Source organism: Oncorhynchus keta, chromosome 10, assembly GCF_023373465.1.
Source record: "Oncorhynchus keta strain PuntledgeMale-10-30-2019 chromosome 10, Oket_V2, whole genome shotgun sequence".
NCBI lineage: Eukaryota > Metazoa > Chordata > Actinopteri > Salmoniformes > Salmonidae > Oncorhynchus > Oncorhynchus keta.
Window position 1 is genome coordinate 13,489,774 of NC_068430.1, and position 25,110 is coordinate 13,514,883.

General features: G+C 38.6%; 1 protein-coding gene and 1 long non-coding RNA gene across 8 annotated transcripts in view; one reads left to right on the forward strand and one right to left on the reverse strand.

Annotated features, from left to right (window-relative positions):
- Positions 1 to 5,032: 5,032 nt before the first annotated feature.
- The window catches only part of LOC118388238 (transcriptional enhancer factor TEF-5-like), an 88,162-nt gene continuing 68,084 nt past the window's right edge, over positions 5,033 to 25,110 (reverse strand). For 3 of the 7 annotated variants that reach the window (XM_035777086.2, XM_035777085.2, XM_035777091.2), the window contains 10 exons: positions 15,790 to 15,801; positions 13,713 to 13,841; positions 13,443 to 13,486; positions 13,228 to 13,284; positions 12,413 to 12,477; positions 11,377 to 11,513; positions 11,018 to 11,191; positions 8,045 to 8,188; positions 7,735 to 7,887; positions 5,033 to 7,499 (listed from right to left, as the gene is read on the reverse strand). In XM_035777086.2, coding sequence (XP_035632979.1) covers positions 7,386 to 7,499; positions 7,735 to 7,887; positions 8,045 to 8,188; positions 11,018 to 11,191; positions 11,377 to 11,513; positions 12,413 to 12,477; positions 13,228 to 13,284; positions 13,443 to 13,486; positions 13,713 to 13,841; positions 15,790 to 15,801 — 1,029 coding nt within the window. In that variant the 3' untranslated portion in view covers positions 5,033 to 7,385. The remainder of the gene's footprint in view (positions 7,500 to 7,734; positions 7,888 to 8,044; positions 8,189 to 11,017; positions 11,192 to 11,376; positions 11,514 to 12,412; positions 12,478 to 13,227; positions 13,285 to 13,442; positions 13,487 to 13,712; positions 13,842 to 15,789; positions 15,802 to 25,110) is intronic. The other 4 variants (XM_035777088.2, XM_035777087.2, XM_035777089.2 and 1 more) reach the window with 3 other exon arrangements.
- LOC127932125 (uncharacterized) lies at positions 16,700 to 23,532 on the forward strand. The gene is made up of 9 exons (XR_008144165.1): positions 16,700 to 16,923; positions 17,227 to 17,328; positions 17,622 to 17,823; positions 18,339 to 18,940; positions 19,141 to 19,168; positions 19,630 to 19,955; positions 20,106 to 20,635; positions 20,686 to 20,759; positions 22,420 to 23,532. It is a non-coding gene; the product is annotated as an uncharacterized LOC127932125 (long non-coding RNA).

Consider the following 25,110-nt stretch of genomic DNA (forward strand, 5'->3'; position numbering starts at 1 on the left):
GTGTTCAGTAATATCAACCAAGAATGCAAGGTCCCGTAGCCATTCCTGAGATTGTAATTCCAACACCGGTTTTCCTTTTTCTCCATGAACTGTCCGATTTCCTCTCGTAGATCAAAGAAATGCCTCAGCACAGCGCCTCGGCTTAACCATCTCACTTCAGTGTGGTATGGCAGGCTGTGGGTAATGTTGCTGTCGCTGAGAAGTTTGTCAAACTGACGATGGTTCAGACCTCTGGACCGGATGAAATTTACAGTGCGAACAACCACCTCCATGACGTGGTCCATTTTCAGCGACTTGCAACACAATGCCTCCTGGTGCAAAATACAGTGAAATGTCCAGAAACGATCTCCTCCATTAAGGGCTTGTACTTTGTCTTTGAACTTTGTCGCGACACCTGCTTTCTTTCCGACCATGGATGGCGCGCCGTCTGTAGCCAGGCTGACAGCGGGACCAGTCCACTCCAACTCTGTCCAATGCAGCAAGGACAGAGCCGAAAATGTCCTCGGCTGTTGTGGTGTCCATCATTGGCACCAACTCAAGAAACTCTTCAGTAACAGTCAATGTCTCATCAACTCCTCGAATAAATATGGCCAGTTGGGCCACGTCTGTGATGTCAGTGCTCTCGTCAATTGCCACGGAAAATGCAATAAATGACTTGACTCTCTGTTTCAATTGACTGTCTAAATCTGCCGATAGTTCCGAAATCCTCTCTGCTATAGTATTCCTCGTCATGCTAATATTGGCAAAAGCTTGTCGCTTCTCGGGACATACAAGTTCAGCCGCCTTCATCATGCATCGTTTAACAAAGTCACCGTCGGAATACGGCTTCGATGCTAATGCTATTTCGCTAGCAATTAGGTAGCTGGCTTTTACCGCTGCTTCACTGACTTCTCGGCTCTGGATGAAAGTTGACTGCCGTTTCCTCAGACCCGCCAGCAATTCGTTAATCTTATCTCTTCTCAGTTGTCCTTGCAAGCCGTCATATTTTTCGCTGTGATGAGTCTCGTAGTGGCGTCGAATATTATATTCCTTCAATACCGAAACTTGTTGCAAACACACCAAGCACAAAGGTTTTCCGTGCATCTCTGTAAATAAATAGGACGTGGTCCATTTTTCTTTGAAAATTCTACACTCCTTATCTACTTTTCTCCGTAAGGATAACGACATTTTGGCTAATGAGGGTGTAGTGGAGAGGTAGAGACATTAACAATCTTAACAACGTCGTAACAAGCAGCAGATGGCGCATTGATACCGTCTGCTGTTTTCAGTCTGTCTCAGTGATGCGGCTTGTCTTAAAAAAAAAAAAAATTAATTCCATGTCTTTTATGCATTTTTTTCCACTTTCAAATTATCCTGCGGGCCTGATCGAACCTCCTTGGGGGCCGGTTCCGGCCCGCGGGCCGTATGTTTGACACCCCTGCTCTAGACACTCAACTAGTCTAAAGGCCAGTTTTATTGCTTCTTTAATCATAACAACAGGTTTCAGCTGTGCTAACATAATTGCAAAAGGTTTTTCTAATGATCAATTAGCCTTTTAAAATTATAAACATGGATTAGCTAACGCAACGTGCCATTGGAACACAGGAGTGATGGTTACTGATAATGGGCCTCTGTATGCCTATGTAGATATTCCATAAAAAATCTGCCGTTTCCAGCTACAATAGTCATTACCAACATTAACAATATCTACACTGTATTTCTGAACAAATTAGATTTTATTTTAACTGACTTTTTTTTGTGCTTTTCATTCAAAACCCAAAACTTTTGAACGGTAGTGTATATGTATATGACGTGTGTTTAGACAGTATGGACAGTATATGAATAGAAAAGGTGTGTACAGCAGTAGTTCTATAGGATGAGCCTTGACTAGAATACAATACACACAGTGGGTAAAACAGTATATATAAACATCATTAAAGTGACCAGTGTTCAATGACTATTTAAGCTGCAGGGTAGAGTACTGGATGGTAGCCGGCTTGTATCAGTGGACAAATTCAGGTCAGGGTACTTGGCAGAGGCGATTAGTGGTGACTAACAGTTTAATGGCCAGGAGAAGCTGATTTTCAATCTCTTGATCCCAGCTTTGATGCAGCTCCACCTTCTCTGCCTTCTAGATGGTAGTCCCTATGAACAGGCCGTGGCTCGGTGGCTGAGATCCTTGATGGTCTTCTCGGCCTTCCTGTGACACCAGGTCCTGTAGATGTCCTGGATGGCAGGCAGTGTGCCCCTGGTGATGTGTTGGGCTGACCGCACCATGGTCCTTGAAATTTAATATTTTCAGCCTGTAAGGAATGGAGCTCACCCACTGTAAATGTAAATATTATCCACAAAACATGAAGTGTCCCTTATAAGTATACACGTATCAGTTATTATACACGCTAACAACCAGCATAGATCACAAGGTAGCTTGCGAGCCAGCCAGCAAGCAAGCTCGGAAGATTTGCCAAGTTAGCTGCGTTGTTGCTTGCATGTGATTGGCTGTGGCTTTGGGGGTGGAACGCAGCCTGGGAGAAAAACTGCTTGTCAGGTATTTTCAGCGGTTAAATGCCCCTCATTGCGATCAACGTAGCCACGGGCTCCTTAAGGTGGGTGTCCTGCATTTTGTCAACATATTCCAACACCACTAACTTACAAAAAAAGTTGATTTGTCCAGCATTTCAGTAAGACTTTCTAACCTGTATATTTTGCAGCAGATAGGAAGAGACGTTTCATTCTCGCCAAAATATGTCCAAAATGTGCCCAATGTGTTTCTATGGTCAAGATGATCTCGTTATAATACAGACCTCCATTTGCAGTCACGTTGCTCTTTTGACATGATATATATCATAAGTATGTGGTACTGGTGATGCTAAACACTTCTCCAATCTTTGTTGAAATCTGATATTCTGCACAGTGCAAGGCGAGATGTAAAGGCAAATTTTGTAATGTAAAATATTGTCAACCAATCACATTTGTCAAATCCTTTCGGTCTAAATTCCAGCGAAACTTGAAGAGGACCTTAACTCCTTACAAAAAGCATGCTTCTGATGAAGAGCTACAAAAGTAAGTAAATAACCATATTAGACTGAAAATGCATAAGGTGATTAGACTAAAAAGATATACGGTGATTTTGTTAAACTTGTGAGGCTCTCCATGCTCATTAGTTGCTCATTCAACATCATTTGCCTCTACTTCACTCAATCTGTTTTTCAAAGTCTCCTTCCTAACTATTTTATATCCCCTGAGACCAACCAGAACATTTTAATTGGCCAAGAATTCACAGATTTTCATAAAACAGCCACACATTTCGTGTCTTGTTTCTGCATGACCAAATTTTGCGCAACGCAAATGAGTAGCCTATATCTCTTGATACTACCCATCCCGGATCCGGGAGCGTAATCATCGACTGACACTAATTAGCATAACGCAACGGACATAAGTATTACTAGAAAATATTCCTATTCATGAAAATCACAAGTGAAATATAATGAAACACAGCTTAGCCTTTTGTTAATCACCCTGTCATCTCAGATTTTCAAAATATGCCAAAGTAAGACAAGCATTTGTGTAAGTTTATCGATAGCCTAGCATAGCATTATGTCCAGCTAGCAGCAGGTAACTTGGTCACGAAAATCAGAAAAGCAATCAAATTAAATTGTTTACAGTCCAACCTGACTGAGCTTGAGAGGATCTACAGAGAAGGATGGGAAAACTCCCCAACTACAGGTGTGCCAAGCTTGTAGCGTCATACTAGAGAAGACTCGAGGCTGTAACCGTTGCCAAAGGTGCTTCAACCAAGTACTGAGTAAAGGGTCTGAATACTTACAGTACCAGTCAAAAGAAAAACCCCATTCAAGGTTTTTTCATTATTTTTACTATTTTCTACATTGTAGAATAATAGTGAAGACATCAGAACTATGAAGTAACACACATGGAATCATGTAGTAACCAAAAAAGTGTTAAACAAATCAAAATATATTTTTATTTGAGATTCTTCAAAGTAGCCACCCTTTGCCTTGATGACAGCTTTGCACACTCTTGGCATTCTCTCAACCAGCTTCATGAGGTCGTCACCTGGAATGCATTTCAATTAACAGGTGTGCCTTGTTAAAAGTTCATTGGTGGAATCTCTTTCCTTCTTTATGTGCATTTGAGCCAATCAGTTGTGTTGTGACAAGTAGGGGTGGTATACAGAAGATATACCTATTTGGTAAATGTGGTGAAGCTGGGTGTGGAAAGCTGTCATCAAGGCAAAGGGTGGATACTTTGAAGAATCTGAAATATATTTTGGATTTGTTTAACAGTTTTTTGGTTACTACATGATTCCATATGTGTAATTTCATAGTTTTTATGTAGGTGTGTCCAAACGTTTGACTCTTATTGTATGTAAATGTAAGTTTTCATTTTTATTTTATACATTTACAATCATTTTTTAAAAACTGTTTTTGCTTTGTCATTATGGGGTATTGTGTGCAGATTGATGGGGGGGGAATAATGTAATCCATTTTATAATAAGACTGTAATGTAGCAAAATGTGGAACAAGTCAAGGGTTCTGAATACTTTCCAAATGCATTGTATGTGTCTGGTCTTGAGCTTCTGAGAATCTGGGGACATTAATTAAAAAATATATATAGTGTATCTTGACAATATACCTGAACAAAGCCTAAACTCTTAAAAAAGGTGCTATCTTGAACCTTAAATGGATTTTCGTCTGTCCCCATAGGATAACCTTTTGAAGAACCCTTTTTGGATGCAGGTAGAACCCTTTTGGGTTCCACGTAGAAACCTTTTAAAAAAGGGTTCTATGGGACAGCCGAAGAACCCCAATGGAACCCTTTTTTCTAAGAGTGTGCTCACATCATAGGCCTGCTTGGGCCTACTAGACCTACTCTCCTGGTCTCCTGGTCATCAGTAGAAATGTAACAGAGGACCAAGGAAAGTATATAGTACAACATAGGCCTACTGTTTATGCAATACTGTTTGAACAGTATAACACTGTCATCTACAGTAGTGACAATGTATTTCATCTGTGAAGGAAACTGTATTGACCAATCAAATGAACAAACCTGTTTTTAATGAGTTTTCAGGGGGAAATGGCCCCAAAGGCACCATGCGTCTTTTATTGTTAGATTATACACTTTGATTTGATTATATAATACAACCCCCTTAGTTTGAAGATAACAGAAAATACTAAAATGCAATGCACAATTGGTAACCAAGGCCACAATAAACCACCTTTTAACCAAACAAACTTGCCCATACCATTCAGATTATGATACATCAGATACAGTATCTCATCATCAATGTCAACAAAAACACACGTTTTCAACGGATGCTGAAAGTCACAAAAACTAACAGAAAACAATTCATTATGATAATGATAATAAAAAACATGGGCCTGTAAAAAATATCAAATTGAGAAATCCACTAGTAAAGATTAAGCAGTTGTTTTAAATCTAGCTCTTGAAGTATGACATTCGAAGCCTGGTGTACTAAATCCACCATACAAAGTCTGATGTAATGAATTCTTATGACAGAAGTCCAGTGAACCGTCCGAGGCAGAGACCATCCCCTAGCTAGGGGATGAAAGTTATTGTGTCATTAGGATAAAGTTCAGCTCAGCAATACTTGTAACACCACCATTTCAATGGCAAAGGATAAACACATATGGCCCATATCCCAGCGCAGCCCTGCCCTCCCACCATCCTTTTCAATATAAATAACAACCAATGGTCACACACCACAGCACAGAGGATAGCTCTCTTTCAAAACATCATTTCTCTTTTCATTGGCTGATGGCATTGGCAAATTAAGATTCATTTCTTGAAGGTTCGCTCATAAAATGAGAGAGAGCTTTTGTTTTTATTAATAGAATTTAGGAAAGAGAAACTTATTTTAGGGTTAGGGAAAAGGCATACGTAGTCAGTTGTACAACTGAATGCATTCAGCCGAAATGTGGCTGCCTTAAGCAACATCATGGGCAGAACAGCAGATTTTTCCACTGTGCTCAGGAATTCAAACCAACAAACTTTCGGTTACTGGCTCAACGCCCTTAGCCACTAGGCTACCTGCCGCCTTGCCAGATTGAAAGTGATATCCATCAATTGGGATCTCTTGAATGGGGAGATTGGATTAGAATTACCATGAGTTCTTACATGAGTTAAAACTCACTGTAAAATTTGGTCAGTTCCAATTTGGCAAATTCTAATCGAGTGAACATTTCACGGTAAAGGTTGTATTCGGCGCACGTGACAAATAAAATGTCATTTGATTTGATTCTCAAGCCATGTTTTTAAGAAAACAGTGTTAATGTTAATCACAAATATAAACACGTCCCCAAAAGAATCCTATGTAACACATATTCCTGTTGCATCCGTTGACTCCTAGTACAGAAATGGTTCATTTCAATAACATAACTAAAGGCTGAAAATAAAAAGATTTGTTGCTTCACCCCTTCTTGATCTTTTAAGTGCACCACAGCACATTGATGTGTTGTTGTCTAGAGACCCGTAAAAGCCCAGGGATTGGAAACTGAATGATCTGATCATGCTATGCCCTTGCTGTACACGTGGACTGCAGCTAAACTTGTAACCATTCTGTGTGATAACACATCACGAGAAAAATGTATAATAGTTTATTCCATAACATAATATTCCTGGATCAGAAGTGCGCTTCAAGGATCTAGATGAGAAAGGATGAACTGCATAGTCATGTTCAGTTTCCTATTCTCCTATTCAATGATGCATTTACATCTGTCCACTTTATTTCTGTTTATTTAAAGACAAGAGGTAGTAAATAAGGCATTCCAGAGTGGCTGGCAACTGATCAATACTTGTCTTTGGAGAAAGGCACTTGGTTGCCATCCTATCTAATTTATAAACACCCCTCGGTAGGGCCCTTCTACGTTTAGATTATTTTGTGTTTGCTCTTCTTCCATGGTTGTTGTACCTGTACCATTCCAATCTATCCACCTCTTCTTATATTGCTTAGAGTGTGTTCCCTTGGAGACAAAGCTCTTGACCTTGTTCACTTTCTCATGCCCTCAGTGAATCTCAACCTACTGTACATTTACTGTCTTTACCAATTTGACCCACTTGTCTCAGAATATTTAACTATATGGGTTAAAAAGTTGCCTTTAAAACAAAACAATGAATTCTCCTAATTTCCTTTCTTGTCTTTTGAGAGTCTTCCTCCTTTTTCCTATTTCACATAAATGTGTGGAAGTTTAAAATGTTTTCATGTCAGTTCATTCTAACGTCGTTTTGAATGTTACTTGGCAGTTGAGCAGTCTGTACTGTACATATTGTCACGCAGTGCTTCGTCAGCTGATTCCCAAACCTCCCTGCAGAACGGTGGGTGGGTCAGTCTTCGACGAGCCTGTAGACGTGGTAGAGCGGTGGGTGGGTCAGTCTTTTACGAGCCTGTAGACGTGGTACTGTGCCCCGTGTTCACTCGTTGAGACCTCGAACACAAACGCTATACACAGCAAGGTCTCCTGAGTGTCACGGTCTGTCACCACCTGGGGAAGGAACAGTAGGTCAATACCAGGTCAAATACATGTCATCCAACTGTAGTTCTATATAGTAGGTGAAACATCAATCAATTCACAAAGCACAACAAAAGGAGGAACAATGAAGCAGAACAATAAGGTCAAAAACATCATCTATTGTTCTAGGTTGAAATACAGTGACAGTCTATTCCCAAACAGTAAATCACTTACTATATTATTATCTTGTAATAAAGCATAATGTTACCTGAAGTATAGTGAAGTTTTCCAGAACACTGTTCATCATGTATTTTTCTGGCAGGTGTTTGAGCTTGTGGATGAAGTTGATCATGTACTCGCACATGGGAGAGCGGTGGATCCTGTAGACACTCTTCCCTCCCTCCATCCGGGCGTACTCTGTCTGCAAAACAGCAAAACAACATCTGACTTGAGGTAAACATTGTGATTGCATGAAATGCAATTCTAGTGTCTGACAGTAAATTTGATTAGACCTTTATCTAACCTGGTAAGTCAGCTGTTTTGTGACTATAAAGCAGACCCAGTGGATAATGGCTCACCTCTACTTTCTCAACCACCTGTTTGCCGAAGGAGCAGACTTTGGTGGAGACGGTGATGGTCATGTTCTCAGAGCTGCTGTATTGGCTGCTGACTCCGTAGAAGGAGCCTGGGCCATCCTGCATGCCACTGCTGTTGAGATCCGCCTGCAGAGAGAGGACACACACAGGACTAGTCAGATTAACGCTAGACTAACAGGCCTAACCCCTTTTCATTCTACTCTAAATGAGAGAATAATCAAACTACCAAAAGGGCCAGTGTGACTGACAGTGTGACAGTGTGACTGTGAGAGTGTGACTGACTGTGTGACTGTGCGACTGACTGAGAGTGTGACTGTGTGACAGTGTGACTGACAGTATGACTGACTGTGTGACAGTGAAACTGTGTGACTGATTGAGAGTGTGACAGTGTGAGAGTGTGATTGTGTGAAAGTGTGACAGTGTGACTGACTTTGTGACTGACTGTGTCAGTGTGACTGACTGTGTGACAGTGTGACTGTGTGAGAGTGTGACTGACTCTGTGACAGTGTGACTGACTGTGTGACTGTGTGAGAGTGTGAGTATGACTGCCTGTATGAAAGTGTGACAGTGTGACTGACTGTGTGACTGTGTGAGAGTGTGAGTATGACTGCCTGTATGAAAGTGTGACAGTGTGACTGACTGTGTGACTGACTGTGACAACGTGAGAGTGTGACATTCTGACAGTGTAAGAGTGTGACTGACTGTGACAGTGTGACTTTTAGTGTGAGTTTGACAGACAGTGTGACTGTGTGACAGTATGACTGTGCGAGAGTGTGACTGACTGTGTGACTGTGTGAGAGTGGGACTGACTGTGTGACAGTATGACTGTGTGAGAGTGTGACTGACTGTGTGACAGTGCGACTGTGTGACTGATTGAGTGTGACAGTGTGAGAGTGTGATTCTGTGAGTGTGACAGTGTGACTGACTTTGTGAGACTGTGACAGTGTGGCCTCCCGGTGTGACAGTGTGACTCTGTGAGAGTGCACTGCTCTGTGCAGTGTGACTGACTGTGTCCTGTGTGCGGGTGGTATGACTGCCTGTGAAAGTGTGACAGGTCTGACCAGGTGTATGGTGTTATGACTGCCTGACACATTGACAGTGTGACTGACTGTGTGACTGACTGTGACAACGTGGAGTGTGACATTCTGACAGTGTAAGAGTGTGACTGACTGTGACGGAGTGTGACTTTTAGTGGCTTTGACAGACAGTGTCGACTGTCTCCCTACTGTCTGTGACTGTGGAGTTGCAGACTGATGAGACAAGACTGTAAGTGTGACTGACTGTGATACCACGAAGTGTGATTGACTCTGTGAGAAAAAAGTGTGACAGTGTGCCTGTTGGCGCAGTGGTCTGACTGCATGCGACAGACTGTGGGCCGGGCGAGTGACGGTGACCAGGTGACAGTGTGTTTCCTGACACATGTGACAGACTGTCGGGTTGGATGTGCATTGTGTGAGCGGCTTGGTTGGGTTGTGTCTGACCATGGTGACAGTCTGTGGGAGTTGCAGCGATGAGACAAGACTGTGTCTGACTATGATACAGACTGTGTGAGAAAAAAAAGTGTGACAGTGTGACTGTGTGTCTGACTATGTGACAGACTGTGTGAGAGTGTGACAGTGTGTCTGACTATGTGACAGACTGTGTGAGAGTGTGACTGTGTGTCTGACTATGTGACAGACTGTGTGAGAGTGTGACAGTGTGTCTGACTATGTGACAGACTGTGTGAGAGTGTGACAGTGTGTCTGACTATGTGACAGACTGTGTGAGAGTGTGACAGTGTGTCTGACTATGTGACAGACTGTGTGAGAGTGTGACAGTGTGTCTGACTATGTGACAGACTGTGTGAGAGTGTGACAGTGTGTCTGACTATGTGACAGTGTCTGACTAAGTGACTGTGTGACAACCTGTTTGACAGTGTGACTGACTGTGTGACGGACTCTGTGCCAGAGTGACTGTGTGAGAGTGTGACTGACAGTGTGAGAGTGTCACTGTGTGACAGTGTGACTGTGTGAGAGTGTGACTGCCTGTGTGTCAGTGTGACAGACTGTGTGAGAGTGTAACAGTGTGTCTGACTATGTGACAGTGTGACTGACTGTTTGACTGATAGTGTGACTGACAGTGTGAGTGTGTGACTGTGTGACAGTGTGACTGATTGTGTGACAGTTTGACTATGTGACGGTGTGACTGTGTGAGAGTGTAACTGACCGTGTGAGAGTGTGACTGTCTGACTATGTGATAGTGTGACTGACTGTGTGACATTGTGACTGTGTGACAGTTTGACTGTGTGACAGTGACTGAGAGTGTGACTGCCTGTGTGACTGTGTGAGAGTGTGAAAGTTTGGCTGTGTGACTGTGTGAGAGTGACTGACTGTGTGAGAGTGTGACTGACTGTGTGACAGTGTGACTGTGTGAGAGTTTGACTGACTCTGGGACAGTGTGACAGGTTGACTATGTGACTGTGTGACAGGCTGACAGTGTGACAGGTTGACTATGTGACTGTGTGACTGTGTGACAGGCTGACAGGCTGACTATGTGACTGTGTGACAGGCTGACAGTGTGACAGTCTGACTGTGTGAGAGTGTGACTGCCTGTTTGACAGTGTGACAGACTGACTATGTGACTGTGTGACAGGCTGACAGTGTGACAGTTTGACTGTGTGAGAGTGTGACTGCCTGTTTGACAGTGTGACTGTGTGAGAGTTTGACTGACTCTGTGACAGTGTGACAGTGTGACTGACAGTGTGACTGATTGTCCAACTGTGTGAGAGTGTAACTGGCTGTGTGACTGTGTGAGAATGTGATTGACTGTGTGATAGTGTGACAGTCTGATTGTGTGACAGTGTAGGTTTAAATGTGTGAAAGATGCATTTTTCTGCTTTCAACCAAGTTTAAAATCCATACACTGTCCAGTAAAAAGGTGATGATTACACAATAATAAAAGTGATTTGTCACCCACCCAAAATTTGACTAGGAAAAAGGCGTTCTGTGGGCCTTTCTCATAAAGCTCTTTGAGTCCGCCCTTCTTCTCTGGGAACTTGTCGTAGATCTGCCTGATGTCCACTGCCTCCAGCAGAGGGTCGCTGTAGGACGGGTTGGTCTGGCCAATGTGGACAAACAGGTGTTTGCTGTACTGCAGGGGATAGAGAGAGGAAGATGGTCAGACCAGCCATAATGACAGAAGTCTAATTTGGCCATACTGAGTTAGCGCTAGAAATTGAATCTGTCTCGCGTGGCTCTGTGGACTATAAAACAAAGGCCTTTATCGACAACTTTGATTAGCACGGGTTGGTTAGTGTGGTTGGTTTGGTGACTCACGTTGTCAGGGTCCCTCTGCACCTCCATGAAGGCAGAGTACTCTAGCATCCGCAGCTTGGAGGAGGCGATGGTCCGGTCCTGCCACACGGGCACCGCCGTAGCAGCCGGGGGGAGGGGGGGTGCCAAAGGCTCATAGTCTGACAGAGAGAGCGAGATAGAGAGAAAACAGCAGAACACAGAGAGAGAGAGAGAGAGAGAGAGAGAACAGCAGAACACACAGAGAAGAGAGAGAGAACAGCAGAACACACAGAGAAGAGAGAGAGAGAACAGCAGAACACACAGAGAAGAGAGAGAGAACAGCAGAACACACAGAAGAGAGAGAGAGAACAGCAGAACACACAGAGAAGAGAGAGAGAGAGAGAACAGCAGAACACACAGAGAGAGAGAGAGAGAACAGCAGAACACAGAGAGAGAAGAAGAGAGAGAGAGAGAGAGAGAGAGAGAGAGAACAGCAGAACACACAGAGAGAAGAAGAGAGAGAGGGAGAGAAGCAGAACACAGAGAGAGAAGAAGAGAGAGAGAGAGAGAGAGAGAAGCAGAACACAGAGAGAGAAGAAGAGAGAGAGAGGGAGAGAAGCAGAACACAGAGAGAGAAGAAGAGAGAGAGAGAGAGAGAAGCAGAACACAGAGAGAGAGAAGAGAGAGAGAGAAGCAGAACACAGAGAGAGAAGAAGAGAGAGAGAGGGAGAGAAGCAGAACACAGAGAGAGAAGAAGAGAGAGAGAGAGAGAGAGGGAGAGAAGCAGAACACAGAGAGAGAAGAAGAGAGAGAGAGGGAGAGAAGCAGAACACACAGAGAGAAGAAGAGAGAGAGAGGGAGAGAAGCAGAACACACAGAGAGAAGAGAGAGAGAGAGGCAGTCAGGCTGAGGTCTCCAAAGCTGATGTTTAATTTCTGTATTAATGTTAAGCACCAGATATACTGCTGATGTGTATGTTATATAACGTGTATCATTACTGTCATCATTGGACAGTTCCCTCTTTTAGGGATCATGAATGAGGATGTACTGTATGAATGCTAACTGACTCCATACTCACTTGATATAGGGGGAGGGGGAGGGCCTGGTAGAGTTGTGTATGGAGACGGTGCAAAAGGTTTGATACTGAAAGAGAATGATTATCACACACAGTTGAGGAGTCAAACTTTTCAGTTTTCATCCAGCTGTGTTTATTCCACATATTTCCAAAAGTGAAATTCCATGTGAAACCTGGTTATGCTAGTGGCATGTGGCTTTGGGCTTCATTGGCATGTCAGACAGACGTGGATCCACAGTATTATGACACGTTTCTCAACATAGGCATGTGTCTGTGGCTGCACCAGCTAGACGTAAGTCCACCTCTGCTTCACTCTGTCACCACTCTACACCATACATTTAGTGATGCTATTTACATACACTGATTGGTTGGTGGATTGATTATTTGATTGATGTTTCTCTGTGTGTGATTGTGGCACATCATTTCAGAGCGATGCTTAAGTGTGACACGTGAACGTACACAATGGGCCAAATCCTAACTTCAGATATGCTTTTTGTGCAAGTCATGCATAGATGTCAATGGAAGATTTACTTTAATATTGGAGTGACAAACATGGATCTGAAGTTAGGTGCTGTCATAGACTAATGTAACATTATGGCCCCAGTTTGTCATGAAATCACCCTATCGTGTAACGTCTTTACATCCCAAATGGCCAGAACGGAACGACTTTGCAAACAACTTCATGGCATGTTTGGTCTTCTCTCTCTCAGACGTGAAGCTGGTTGTGCCCTGGTCGTAAAGTTAGTGCAGGAGCAGGACAAATACTGAAGCAGAGTTAGTGCTGCCTTGTGCTACAGCTGGACTAGGAGGAAACTTACGCATAGCTGGTGCGGCCAAACCCAGGAGTCCTTCCCTGGTTGAGCTCTAGAATCAGCCTGATGTGCACAAATGCGATCCGTTAAACGTGCCAAAGAGAACCCGCCATTCCAATTCCAGTCACAAGTGTCAATCAAACAAACAAACAACCAATCAAACGAACAGTCCAAACACCTGAACCTGTCACTCAACAGATAGTAAACACAGTCATACTCACTCCTGAGAGGGGCCGGGTTGTCCTGGGATAGGGCCTGGCCAAAACTGGAAGGCAAAGATAACAGAGTCGGTTTCACAGAGTTTGACAAAAGCTCTGTCCTCAAGTTATATATTCACAGATTAATTTGGTCAAGCTTTACATGAAGTAGCTCAGGGACTGTACTGTGCTCCCATAGCCTACATCAATTACTAGTACAACAATAATGTAAATACTGTCAATGCAGAGAAAAGGCAATCATTGCAACCCCAAACCCAGCGTAGAAGGGCTCACCCTGGCTTGCGGGGGGTAGGGAGAGTGGGGCAGTGGGGGTAGCTGGCTCTTGATCAGGCTCGGAGACACAATCTGAGCAGACGACAACGCTGCCATGTTCTGGAGGGCCTTGTCTTTAGATGCCTGGTCCTGTTGATGAGGAGGTTGGAAGTGAGGGAGATGCACCACTAGAGAGCAGTCTAACACCTAGTATACACTGACCTGGTTGACATAACTATTAGGCTACTCACAGTGCCCGAGAGGAACACAGTTGGTTCAATAGTTTAAAAAACAACAACAGTTACAACAATTACTACTAGCTATCACTACTATATTTATACTGTAAATATAACATTATCTGATCTTCTTATGTACTCCCATTAGGCTCTTTAGTAAACAAACAGCCAATCTAATAAATAAATGAAACATCTGAGTCTTAAGTTCAACTACGTTTGGAGTACTAGTAGGCTACAATAATATAAAAGAAGACGTGAAGAGAACATGTATATGATTAATTCATCGAAGCAGATCAAAAAGATTTTAAGCCACATAATCAAAGAGAACATTCCAGGAGTCACATGATTGTAATTAGTAGAGACCTTGAAGGAAATGCCTCCTGCAGAAAGACAGACTGTCTGTGAGAAACCGTGGTTGACACAACCACTCTTATTATGGAAAAAGACAGTAAAATAGAACAAAAGGTTCCTCTTGTTTCAAAACAGAGAAACAGGACTCTTGATGAATATATACCGTAGGACTAATGGCCGCATTGGCCAGTACACTGCACTGTATGTGGTCAGATAACAACTGGAATGAATGTGATTTTTCTGGAACGTTCTGCTGATTGTAATGGTCAGAGATAGAAAAGCAAAGCGTAGATGGTTATGGTTAAGCTTGGCATGTTTGTACCTGGACAATCGAGAGCATTCAACTTTACTGTATGTCTACCAGCAACAAAACAATACTGAAACATCAGAAACAACACTTTGTGTGTGCCTCATCACACTTGAACGAGTATCTTAACCCTCATAGCAATATTGCAATCATATTGTCATTGTACAAAGCAGAGTAAGAGAGAAAAGTGAAGTATCTCTAAAGGCCAAACACCTTGGTGTATTCTCATCACTGTGGAACTATGTGACATTTCGTAGAAGGAAACAAGATATCCTACATTTGCCTTGTTGGTAGTATTACTTCACGTCTTGAAATAGGAAAGACATGTACCTGTAGAAGCAGCAGAAATCTGACCTAAAGAATCTCCAAATGCCAAATCCTTAGTGTAAACAAAGTCAAATGAAAGTACCAAAACACAGCGAGTGCACTGTGTGAAACTGGTAGCAGTGATTTACTGAGCCACAACTGACTATAGACTCTGACCAGGTAGAGGAACACAGGCAGTTTTAATGTTTCTCTACAGTGTCACAATGTGACGATTCTAGCACTAAATAGTGTTAGTGCAGTCCTAGGTTAAGTAGTACCGTACATATTGGTAGTGGATGGGGTCATAGAACTGCGAACAGTATAGAAGATCTCTGAACCTATGCGCTACATAAATGCGTTGCCTCATAATTGGACCAAAATATCACAGTGAAAATAATTACAATATTATCTTGGAGATGCTCAATCGGATTGTGATATTGGTCCTTCAAAGTATTGATCAGAAAAAGTGTCTGGTTTTGCATCCACATTCTACCATGCCTCAACATCCTCTTGGATCACAATTTGTATCAATAATAGCCTATGGACATGGAAGCATTTTGCTACACCCGCAATAACATCTGCTAAATATGTGTTCATGTTTGCTGTTGCAGACTTATTTTTATACGTAGCATACACTAAACAAGTGTTACAGAGAAGTGTGTCCTCAGAGAAGCAGAACCACCCTGCAAAAACATGATAATCAATGATTATCATGATCAGGTACGATGCACAGCAATGTGGTTCCAAGCACACACATTTCCTATGGCTAAGATCTGCTTTATTATAGGATAGCAGTGAGGTTGGGTTGCCATGCCAGCAGAGGGCATTAGCAGAGTGGACAATCCACAGGCACCGCCAAGCAGGTGGGAAGCAAATCGTAAAAGTCAAATCCACTTACCAAATTCATGGCCTAAATCAAAGGAAAGAGAAACCATTAGTATACACATCTACAGGCATATAATTCTAGGGATATTGTGATAAACTATGGGTTTACTAATAGGCTGTGTCAGTACACACTAAAAACATCAATAATGAAAAAGTTCTAGATGTACTGTAGGCCACTAGGATGTTGACATAAAATGAATGTTCTTATCCCTGAAGAAAAGTTAGCTAACAATAACTGAAAGACAGCAGGTATAATTCATAATATAGATAGAGTTAGGTAACACTAACTAAAAGACAACAGGTATAATTCATAATATAGATAGAGTTAGGTAACACTAACTAAAAGACAACAGGTATAATTCATTATAGAGATAGAGTTAGGTAACTAACTAAAAGACAACAGGTATAATTCATTATAGAGATAGAGTTAGGTAACTAACTGAAAGACAACAGGTATAATTCATTATATAGAGTAACACTAACTAGACAACAGGTATAATTCATTATATAGATAGAGTTAGGTAACTAACTGAAAGACAACAGGTATAATTCATTATAGAGATAGAGTTAGGTAACTAACTAAAAGACAACAGGTATAATTCATTATAGAGATAGAGTTAGGTAACTAACTGAAAGACAACAGGTATAATTCATTATAGAGATAGAGTTAGGTAACTAACTAAAAGACAACAGGTATAATTCATTATAGAGATAGAGTTAGGTAACTAACTGAAAGACAACAGGTATAATTCATTATATAGATAGAGTTAGGTAACACTAACTAAAAGACAACAGGTATAATTCATTATAGAGATAGAGTTAGGTAACTAACTGAAAGACAACAGGTATAATTCATTATAGAGATAGAGATAGGTAACTAACTAAAAGACAACAGGTATAATTCATTATATAGATAGAGATAGGTAACTAACTAAAAGACAACAGGTATAATTCATTATAGAGATAGAGATAGGTAACTAACTAAAAGACAACAGGTATAATTCATTATAGAGATAGAGTTAGGTAACTAACTAAAAGACAACAGGTATAATTCATTATAGAGATAGAGATAGGTAACTAACTAAAAGACAACAGGTATAATTCATTATAGAGATAGAGTTAGGTAACACTAACTAAAAGACAACAGGTATAATTCATTATAGAGATAGAGTTAGGTAACTAACTAAAAGACAACAGGTATAATTCATTATAGAGATAGAGTTAGGTAACTAACTGAAAGACAACAGGTATAATTCATTATAGAGATAGAGATAGGTAACTAACTAAAAGACAACAGGTATAATTCATTATAGAGATAGAGATAGGTAACTAACTAAAAGAAAAGACAACAGGTATAATTCATTATAGAGATAGAGTTAGGTAACTAACTGAAAGACAACAGGTATAATTCATTATATAGAAAAGTAACAGGTATAACAGTAACTAACAGGTATAATTCATTATATAGATAGAGATAGGTAACTAACTAAAAGACAACAGGTATAATTCATTATAGAGATAGAGTTAGGTAACACTAACTAAAAGACAACAGGTATAATTCATTATAGAGATAGAGTTAGGTAACTAACTAAAAGACAACAGGTATAATTCATTATAGAGATAGAGTTAGGTAACTAACAGGTATAATTCATTATATAGATAGAGTTAACTAACTAAAAGACAACAGGTATAATTCATTATAGAGATAGAGTTAGGTAACTAACTGAAAACTAAAAGACAACAGTTATAATTCATTTATAGAGATAGAGTTAGGTAACTAACTAAAAGACAACAGGTATAATTCATTATAGAGATAGAGTTAGGTAACTAACTAAAAGACAACAGGTATAATTCATTATAGAGATAGAGTTAGGTAACTAACTGAAAGACAACAGGTATAATTCATTATAGAGATAGAGTTAGGTAACTAACTAAAAGACAACAGGTATAATTCATTATATAGATAGAGTTAGGTAACTAACTAAAAGACAACAGGTATAATTCATTATATAGATAGAGTTAGGTAACACTAACTAAAAGACAACAGGTATAATTCATTATAGAGATAGAGTTAGGTAACTAACTGAAAGACAACAGGTATAATTAATTATATAGATAAAAGGTAACAACTAAAAGACAACAGGTATAATTCATTATAGAGATAGAGTATAACTAACTAAAAGACAACATTCATTATAGAGATAGAGTTAGGTAAACTAACTAAAAGACAACAGGTATAATTCATTATAGAGATAGAGTTAGGTATAACATTATAGAGATAGAGTTAGGTAACTAACTAAAAGACAACAGGTATAATTCATTATAGAGATAGAGTTAGGTAACACTAACTAAAAGACAACAGGTATAATTCATTATAGAGATAGAGTTAGGTAACTAACTAAAAGACAACAGGTATAATTAATTATAGAGATAGAGTTAGGTAACTAAGTGAAAGACAACAGGTATAATTCATTATAGAGATAGAGTTAGGTAACTAACTGAAAGACAACAGGTATAATTCATTATAGAGATAGAGTTAGGTAACTAACTGAAAGACAACAGGTATAATTCATTATATAGATAGAGTTAGGTAACTAACTAAAAGACAACAGGTATAATTCATTATAGAGATAGAGTTAGGTAACTAACTGAAAGACAACAGGTATAATTCATTATAGAGATAGAGTTAGGTAACTAACTGAAAGACAACAGGTATAATTCATTATAGAGATAGAGTTAGGTAACTAACTGAAAGACAACAGGTATAATTCATTATAGAGATAGAGATAGGTAACTAACTAAAAGACAACAGGTATAATTCATTATAGAGATAGAGTTAGGTAACTAACTAAAAGACAACAGGTATAATTCATTATAGAGATAGAGTTAGGTAACTAACTGAAAGACAACAGGTATAATTCATTATAGAGATAGAGTTAGGTAACTAACTGAAAGACAACAGGTATAATTCATTATAGAGATAGAGTTAGGTAACACTAACTAAAAGACAACAGGTATAATTCATTATAGAGATAGAGTTAGGTAACTAACTAAAAGACAACAGGTATAATTCATTATAGAGATAGAGTTAGGTAACTAACTGAAAGACAACAGGTATAATTCATTATAGAGATAGAGTTAGGTAACTAACTGAAAGACAACAGGTATAATTCATTATAGAGATAGAGTTAGGTAACTAACTAAAAGACAACAGGTATAATTCATTATAGAGATAGAGTTAGGTAACTAACTAAAAGACAACAGGTATAATTCATTATAGAGATAGAGTTAGGTAACTAACTAAAAGACAACAGGTATAATTCATTATAGAGATAGAGTTAGGTAACTAACTAAAAGACAACAGGTATAATTCATTATATAGATAGAGATAGGTAACTAACTAAAAGACAACAGGTATAATTCATTATAGAGATAGAGTTAGGTAACTAACTGAAAGACAACAGGTATAATTCATTATATAGATAGAGTTAGGTAACTAACTGAAAGACAACAGGTATAATTCATTATAGAGATAGAGTTAGGTAACTAACTGAAAGACAACAGGTATAATTCATTATATAGATAGAGTTAGAGATAACACTAACTAAAAGACAACAGGTATAATTCATTATAGAGATAGAGTTAGGTAACACAGGTATAACTAAAAGACAACAGGTATAATTAATTATATAGATAGAGACAGGTAACTAACTAAAAGACAACAGGTATAATTCATTATATGGATAGAGATAGGTAACTAACTAAAAGACAACAGGTATAATTCATTATAGAGATAGAGATAGGTAACTAACTAAAAGACAACAGGTATAATTCATTATAGAGATAGAGTTAGGTTACTAACTAAAAGACAACAGGTATAATTCATTATAGAGATAGAGATAGGTAACTAACTAAAAGACAACAGGTATAATTCATTATAGAGATAGAGTTAGGTAACACTAACTAAAAGACAACAGGTATAATTCATTATAGAGATAGAGTTAGGTAACTAACTAAAAGACAACAGGTATAATTCATTATATAGATAGAGTTAGGTAACACTAACTAAAAGACAACAGGTATAATTCATTATAGAGATAGAGTTAGGTAACTAACTGAAAGACAACAGGTATAATTCATTATAGAGATAGAGTTAGGTAACTAACTGAAAGACAACAGGTATAATTCATTATATAGATAGAGTTAGGTAACTAACTGAAAGACAACAGGTATAATTCATTATAGAGATAGAGTTAGGTTACTAACTGAAAGACAACAGGTATAATTCATTATAGAGATAGAGTTAGGTAACTAACTAAAAGACAACAGGTATAATTCATTATATAGATAGAGTTAGGTAACTAACTGAAAGACAACAGGTATAATTCATTATAGAGATAGAGTTAGGTAACTAACTGAAAGACAACAGGTATAATTCATTATATGGATAGAGATAGGTTACTAACTAAAAGACAACAGGTATAATTCATTATAGAGATAGAGATAGGTAACTAACTAAAAGACAACAGGTATAATTCATTATAGAGATAGAGTTAGGTAACTAACTAAAAGACAACAGGTATAATTCATTATAGAGATAGAGTTAGGTAACTAACTAAAAGACAACAGGTATAATTCATTATAGAGATAGAGTTAGGTAACTAACTGAAAGACAACAGGTATAATTCATTATAGAGATAGAGTTAGGTAACTAACTAAAAGACAACAGGTATAATTCATTATAGAGATAGAGTTAGGTAACACTAACTAAAAGACAACAGGTATAATTCATTATATAGATAGAGATAGGTAACTAACTAAAAGACAACAGGTATAATTCATTATAGAGATAGAGTTAGGTAACTAACTAAAAGACAACAGGTATAATTAATTATAGAGATAGAGTTAGGTAACACTAACTAAAAGACAACAGGTATAATTCATTATAGAGATAGAGTTAGGTAACTAACTGAAAGACAACAGGTATAATTCATTATAGAGATAGAGTTAGGTAACTAACTGAAAGACAACAGGTATAATTCATTATATAGATAGAGATAGGTAACTAACTAAAAGACAACAGGTATAATTCATTATAGAGATAGAGATAGGTAACTAACTAAAAGACAACAGGTATAATTCATTATATAGATAGAGTTAGGTAACACTAACTAAAAGACAACAGGTATAATTCATTATAGAGATAGAGTTAGGTAACACTAACTAAAAGACAACAGGTATAATTCATTATATAGATAGAGATAGGTAACTAACTAAAAGACAACAGGTATAATTCATTATAGAGATAGAGTTAGGTAACTAACTAAAAGACAACAGGTATAATTCATTATAGAGATAGAGTTAGGTAACTAACTGAAAGACAACAGGTATAATTCATTATAGAGATAGAGTTAGGTAACTAACTGAAAGACAACAGGTATAATTCATTATAGAGATAGAGTTAGGTAACTAACTGAAAGACAACAGGTATAATTCATTATAGAGATAGAGTTAGGTAACTAACTAAAAGACAACAGGTATAATTCATTATATAGATAGAGTTAGGTAAAAGACAACAGGTATAATTCATTATAGAGATAGAGTTAGGTAACTAACTAAAAGACAACAGGTATAATTCATTATATAGATAGAGTTAGGTAACACTAACTAAAAGACAACAGGTATAATTCATTATAGAGATAGAGTTAGGTAACTAACTGAAAGACAACAGGTATAATTCATTATAGAGATAGAGTTAGGTAACACTAACTAAAAGACAACAGGTATAATTCATTATATAGATAGAGATAGGTAACTAACTAAAAGACAACAGGTATAATTCATTATAGAGATAGAGTTAGGTAACTAACTAAAAGACAACAGGTATAATTCATTATAGAGATAGAGTTAGGTAACTAACTGAAAGACAACAGGTATAATTCATTATAGAGATAGAGTTAGGTAACTAACTGAAAGACAACAGGTATAATTCATTATAGAGATAGAGTTAGGTAACTAACTGAAAGACAACAGGTATAATTCATTATAGAGATAGAGTTAGGTAACTAACTAAAAGACAACAGGTATAATTCATTATATAGATAGAGTTAGGTAACTAACTGAAAGACAACAGGTATAATTCATTATAGAGATAGAGTTAGGTAACTAACTAAAAGACAACAGGTATAATTCATTATATAGATAGAGTTAGGTAACACTAACTAAAAGACAACAGGTATAATTCATTATAGAGATAGAGTTAGGTAACTAACTGAAAGACAACAGGTATAATTCATTATATAGATAGAGTTAGGTAACACTAACTAAAAGACAACAGGTATAATTCATTATATGGATAGAGATAGGTAACTAACTAAAAGACAACAGGTATAATTCATTATAGAGATAGAGATAGGTAACTAACTAAAAGACAACAGGTATAATTCATTATAGAGATAGAGTTAGGTAACTAACTAAAAGACAACAGGTATAATTCATTATAGAGATAGAGATAGGTAACACTAACTAAAAGACAACAGGTATAATTCATTATAGAGATAGAGTTAGGTAACACTAACTAAAAGACAACAGGTATAATTCATTATAGAGATAGAGTTAGGTAACACTAACTAAAAGACAACAGGTATAATTCATTATAGAGATAGAGTTAGGTAACTAACTAAAAGACAACAGGTATAATTCATTATAGAGATAGAGTTAGGTAACACTAACTAAAAGACAACAGGTATAATTCATTATAGAGATAGAGTTAGGTAACTAACTAAAAGACAACAGGTATAATTCATTATAGAGATAGAGTTAGGTAACACTAACTAAAAGACAGCAGGTATAATTCATTATAGTGATACAAGGTATGATACATTATGATGCACACGTAAATGTATTGCAAGACTTCATAATGACTGAGTATCATCTCCTTTTGAGCCTGTTGGAAAAACTGTCACATACAAAGGCAGGACATATAGTGTTTTATTATTAACTCATTCTAAGGATAATGCATTAAATCTGTTTGCTCTAAGCCAGGGGTGTTAAACATATGACAGGTGGGCTGCATATCATCAGCAAAATGAATACCAAAGCAAGAGCAGAATGCTAAACTAACTATAACAGCTCTTATGTAGTTGTATCTTAATACTCCATAAGGAGCCCTGATGTAAGGAAATGGGAGCTGAATTTATCCGGGACAGGAACTACGCAATGGACAATAATGTCGGGAAGGGTACAGTATTTCCCTCTCATTCAAATAAATGTCCAAACATTGAGGTGGTTACAATAATCCGTGTACTAGATACAGTCTACTAGAAAATAAATAGAGAAGTCTAAATAAAGAAGGTCCAATAAACTTCAATGAAGGTAGAGGGTGAACTACCAACTACATTTTCGGGAAATGATTTATACAGTATGCTAACTGACGGTAATATACACTTGAGCACAATTTAACTGCACACAGGCACACTTTAACTGTACGCTGATTCACTTTGTGTTTGTAATTGTTTTGGGGTTGAGGGATTGAATGAATATCTAAACTGGATGAGGATTAGTGTAACTGTAACACCTCTGCCTGCCGTCCTCTGATGGAATGAAGACAAGTCGCATATGTTCATTATATATTCACATAAATATATATAATATATATAGGACAATGACCATTATATATATATATAAGGGGCAAAAAAAGTATTTAATCAGCCACCAATTGTGCAAGTTCTCCCACTTAAAAAGATGAGAGAGGCCTGTAATTTTCACCATAGGTACACTTCAACTATGACAGACAAAATTAGAAGAAAAATCCAGAAAATCACATTGTAGGATTTTTAATAAATGTATTTGCAAATTATGGTGGAAAATAAGTATTTAGTCAATAACAAAAGTTTATCTCAATACTTTGTTATATACCCTTCGTTGGCAATGACAGAGGTCAAACGTTTGCTGTAAGTCCTCACAAGGTTTTCACACACTGTTGCAGGTATTTTGGCCCATTCCTCCATGCAGATCTCCTCTAGAGCAGTTATGTTTTGGGGCTGTTGCTGGGCAACACGGACTTTCAACTCCCTCCAAAGATTTTCTATGGGGTTGAGATCTGGAGACTGGCTAGGCTACTCCAGGACCTTGAAATGCTTCTTACGAAACCACACCTTCGTTGCCCGGGCGATGTGCTTGGGATCATTGTCATGGTGAAATACCCAGCCACGTTTCATCTTCAACGCCCTTGCTGATGGAAGGAGGTTTTCACTCAAAATCTCACGATACATGGCCCCATTCATTCTTTCATTTACACGGATCAGTCGTCCTGGTCCCTTCGCAGAAAAACAGCCCCAAAGCATGATATTTCCACCCCCATGCTTCACAGTAGGTAGTTATTTGGATGCAACTCAGCATTCTTTGTCCTCCAAACACGACGAGTTGAGTTTTCACTAAAAAGTTATATTTTGGTTTCATCTGACCATATGACATTCTCCCAATCTTCTTCTGGATCATCCAAATGCTCTTTAGAAAACTTCAGATGGGCCTGGACATGTACTGGCTTAAGCAGGGGGACACGTCTGGCACTGCAGGAGTCTGGCACTGCATTTGAGTCCCTGGCGGCGTAGTGTGTTACTGAGGGTAGGCTTTGTTACTTTGGTCCCAGCTCTCTGCAGGTCATTCACTAGATCCCCCCCGTGTGGTTCTGGGATTTTTGCTCACCGTTCTTGTGATCATTTTGCCCCACGGGGTGAGATCTTGAGTGGAGCCCCAGATCGAGGGAGATTATCAGTGGTCTTGTATGTCTTCCATTTCCTAATAATTGCTCCCACAGTTGATTTCTTTAAACCAAGCTGCTTACCTATTGCAGATTCAGTCTTCCCAGCCTGGTGCAGGTCTACAATTTTGTTTCTGGTGTCCTTTGATAGCTCTTTGGTCTTGGCCATAGTGGAGTTTGGAGTGTGACTGTTTGAGGTTGTGGACAGGTGTCTTTTATACTGATAACAAGTTCAAACAGGTGCCATTAATACAGGTAACGAGTGGAGGACAGAGGGGCCTCTTAAAGAAGAAGTTACAGGTCTGTGAGAGCCAGAAATCTTGCTTGTTTGTAGGTGACCAAATGCTTATTTTCCACCAGAATTTGCCAATAAATGAATAAAAAATCCTACAATGTGATTTTCTGGATTTGTTTTTCTCATTTTGTCTGTCATAGTTGAAGTGTACCTATGATGACAATTACAGGCCTCTCTCATCTTTTTAAGTGGGAGAACTTGCACAATTGGTGGCTGACTAAATACTTTTTTGCCCCACTTATATATATATATATATATATATATATATATATATATAT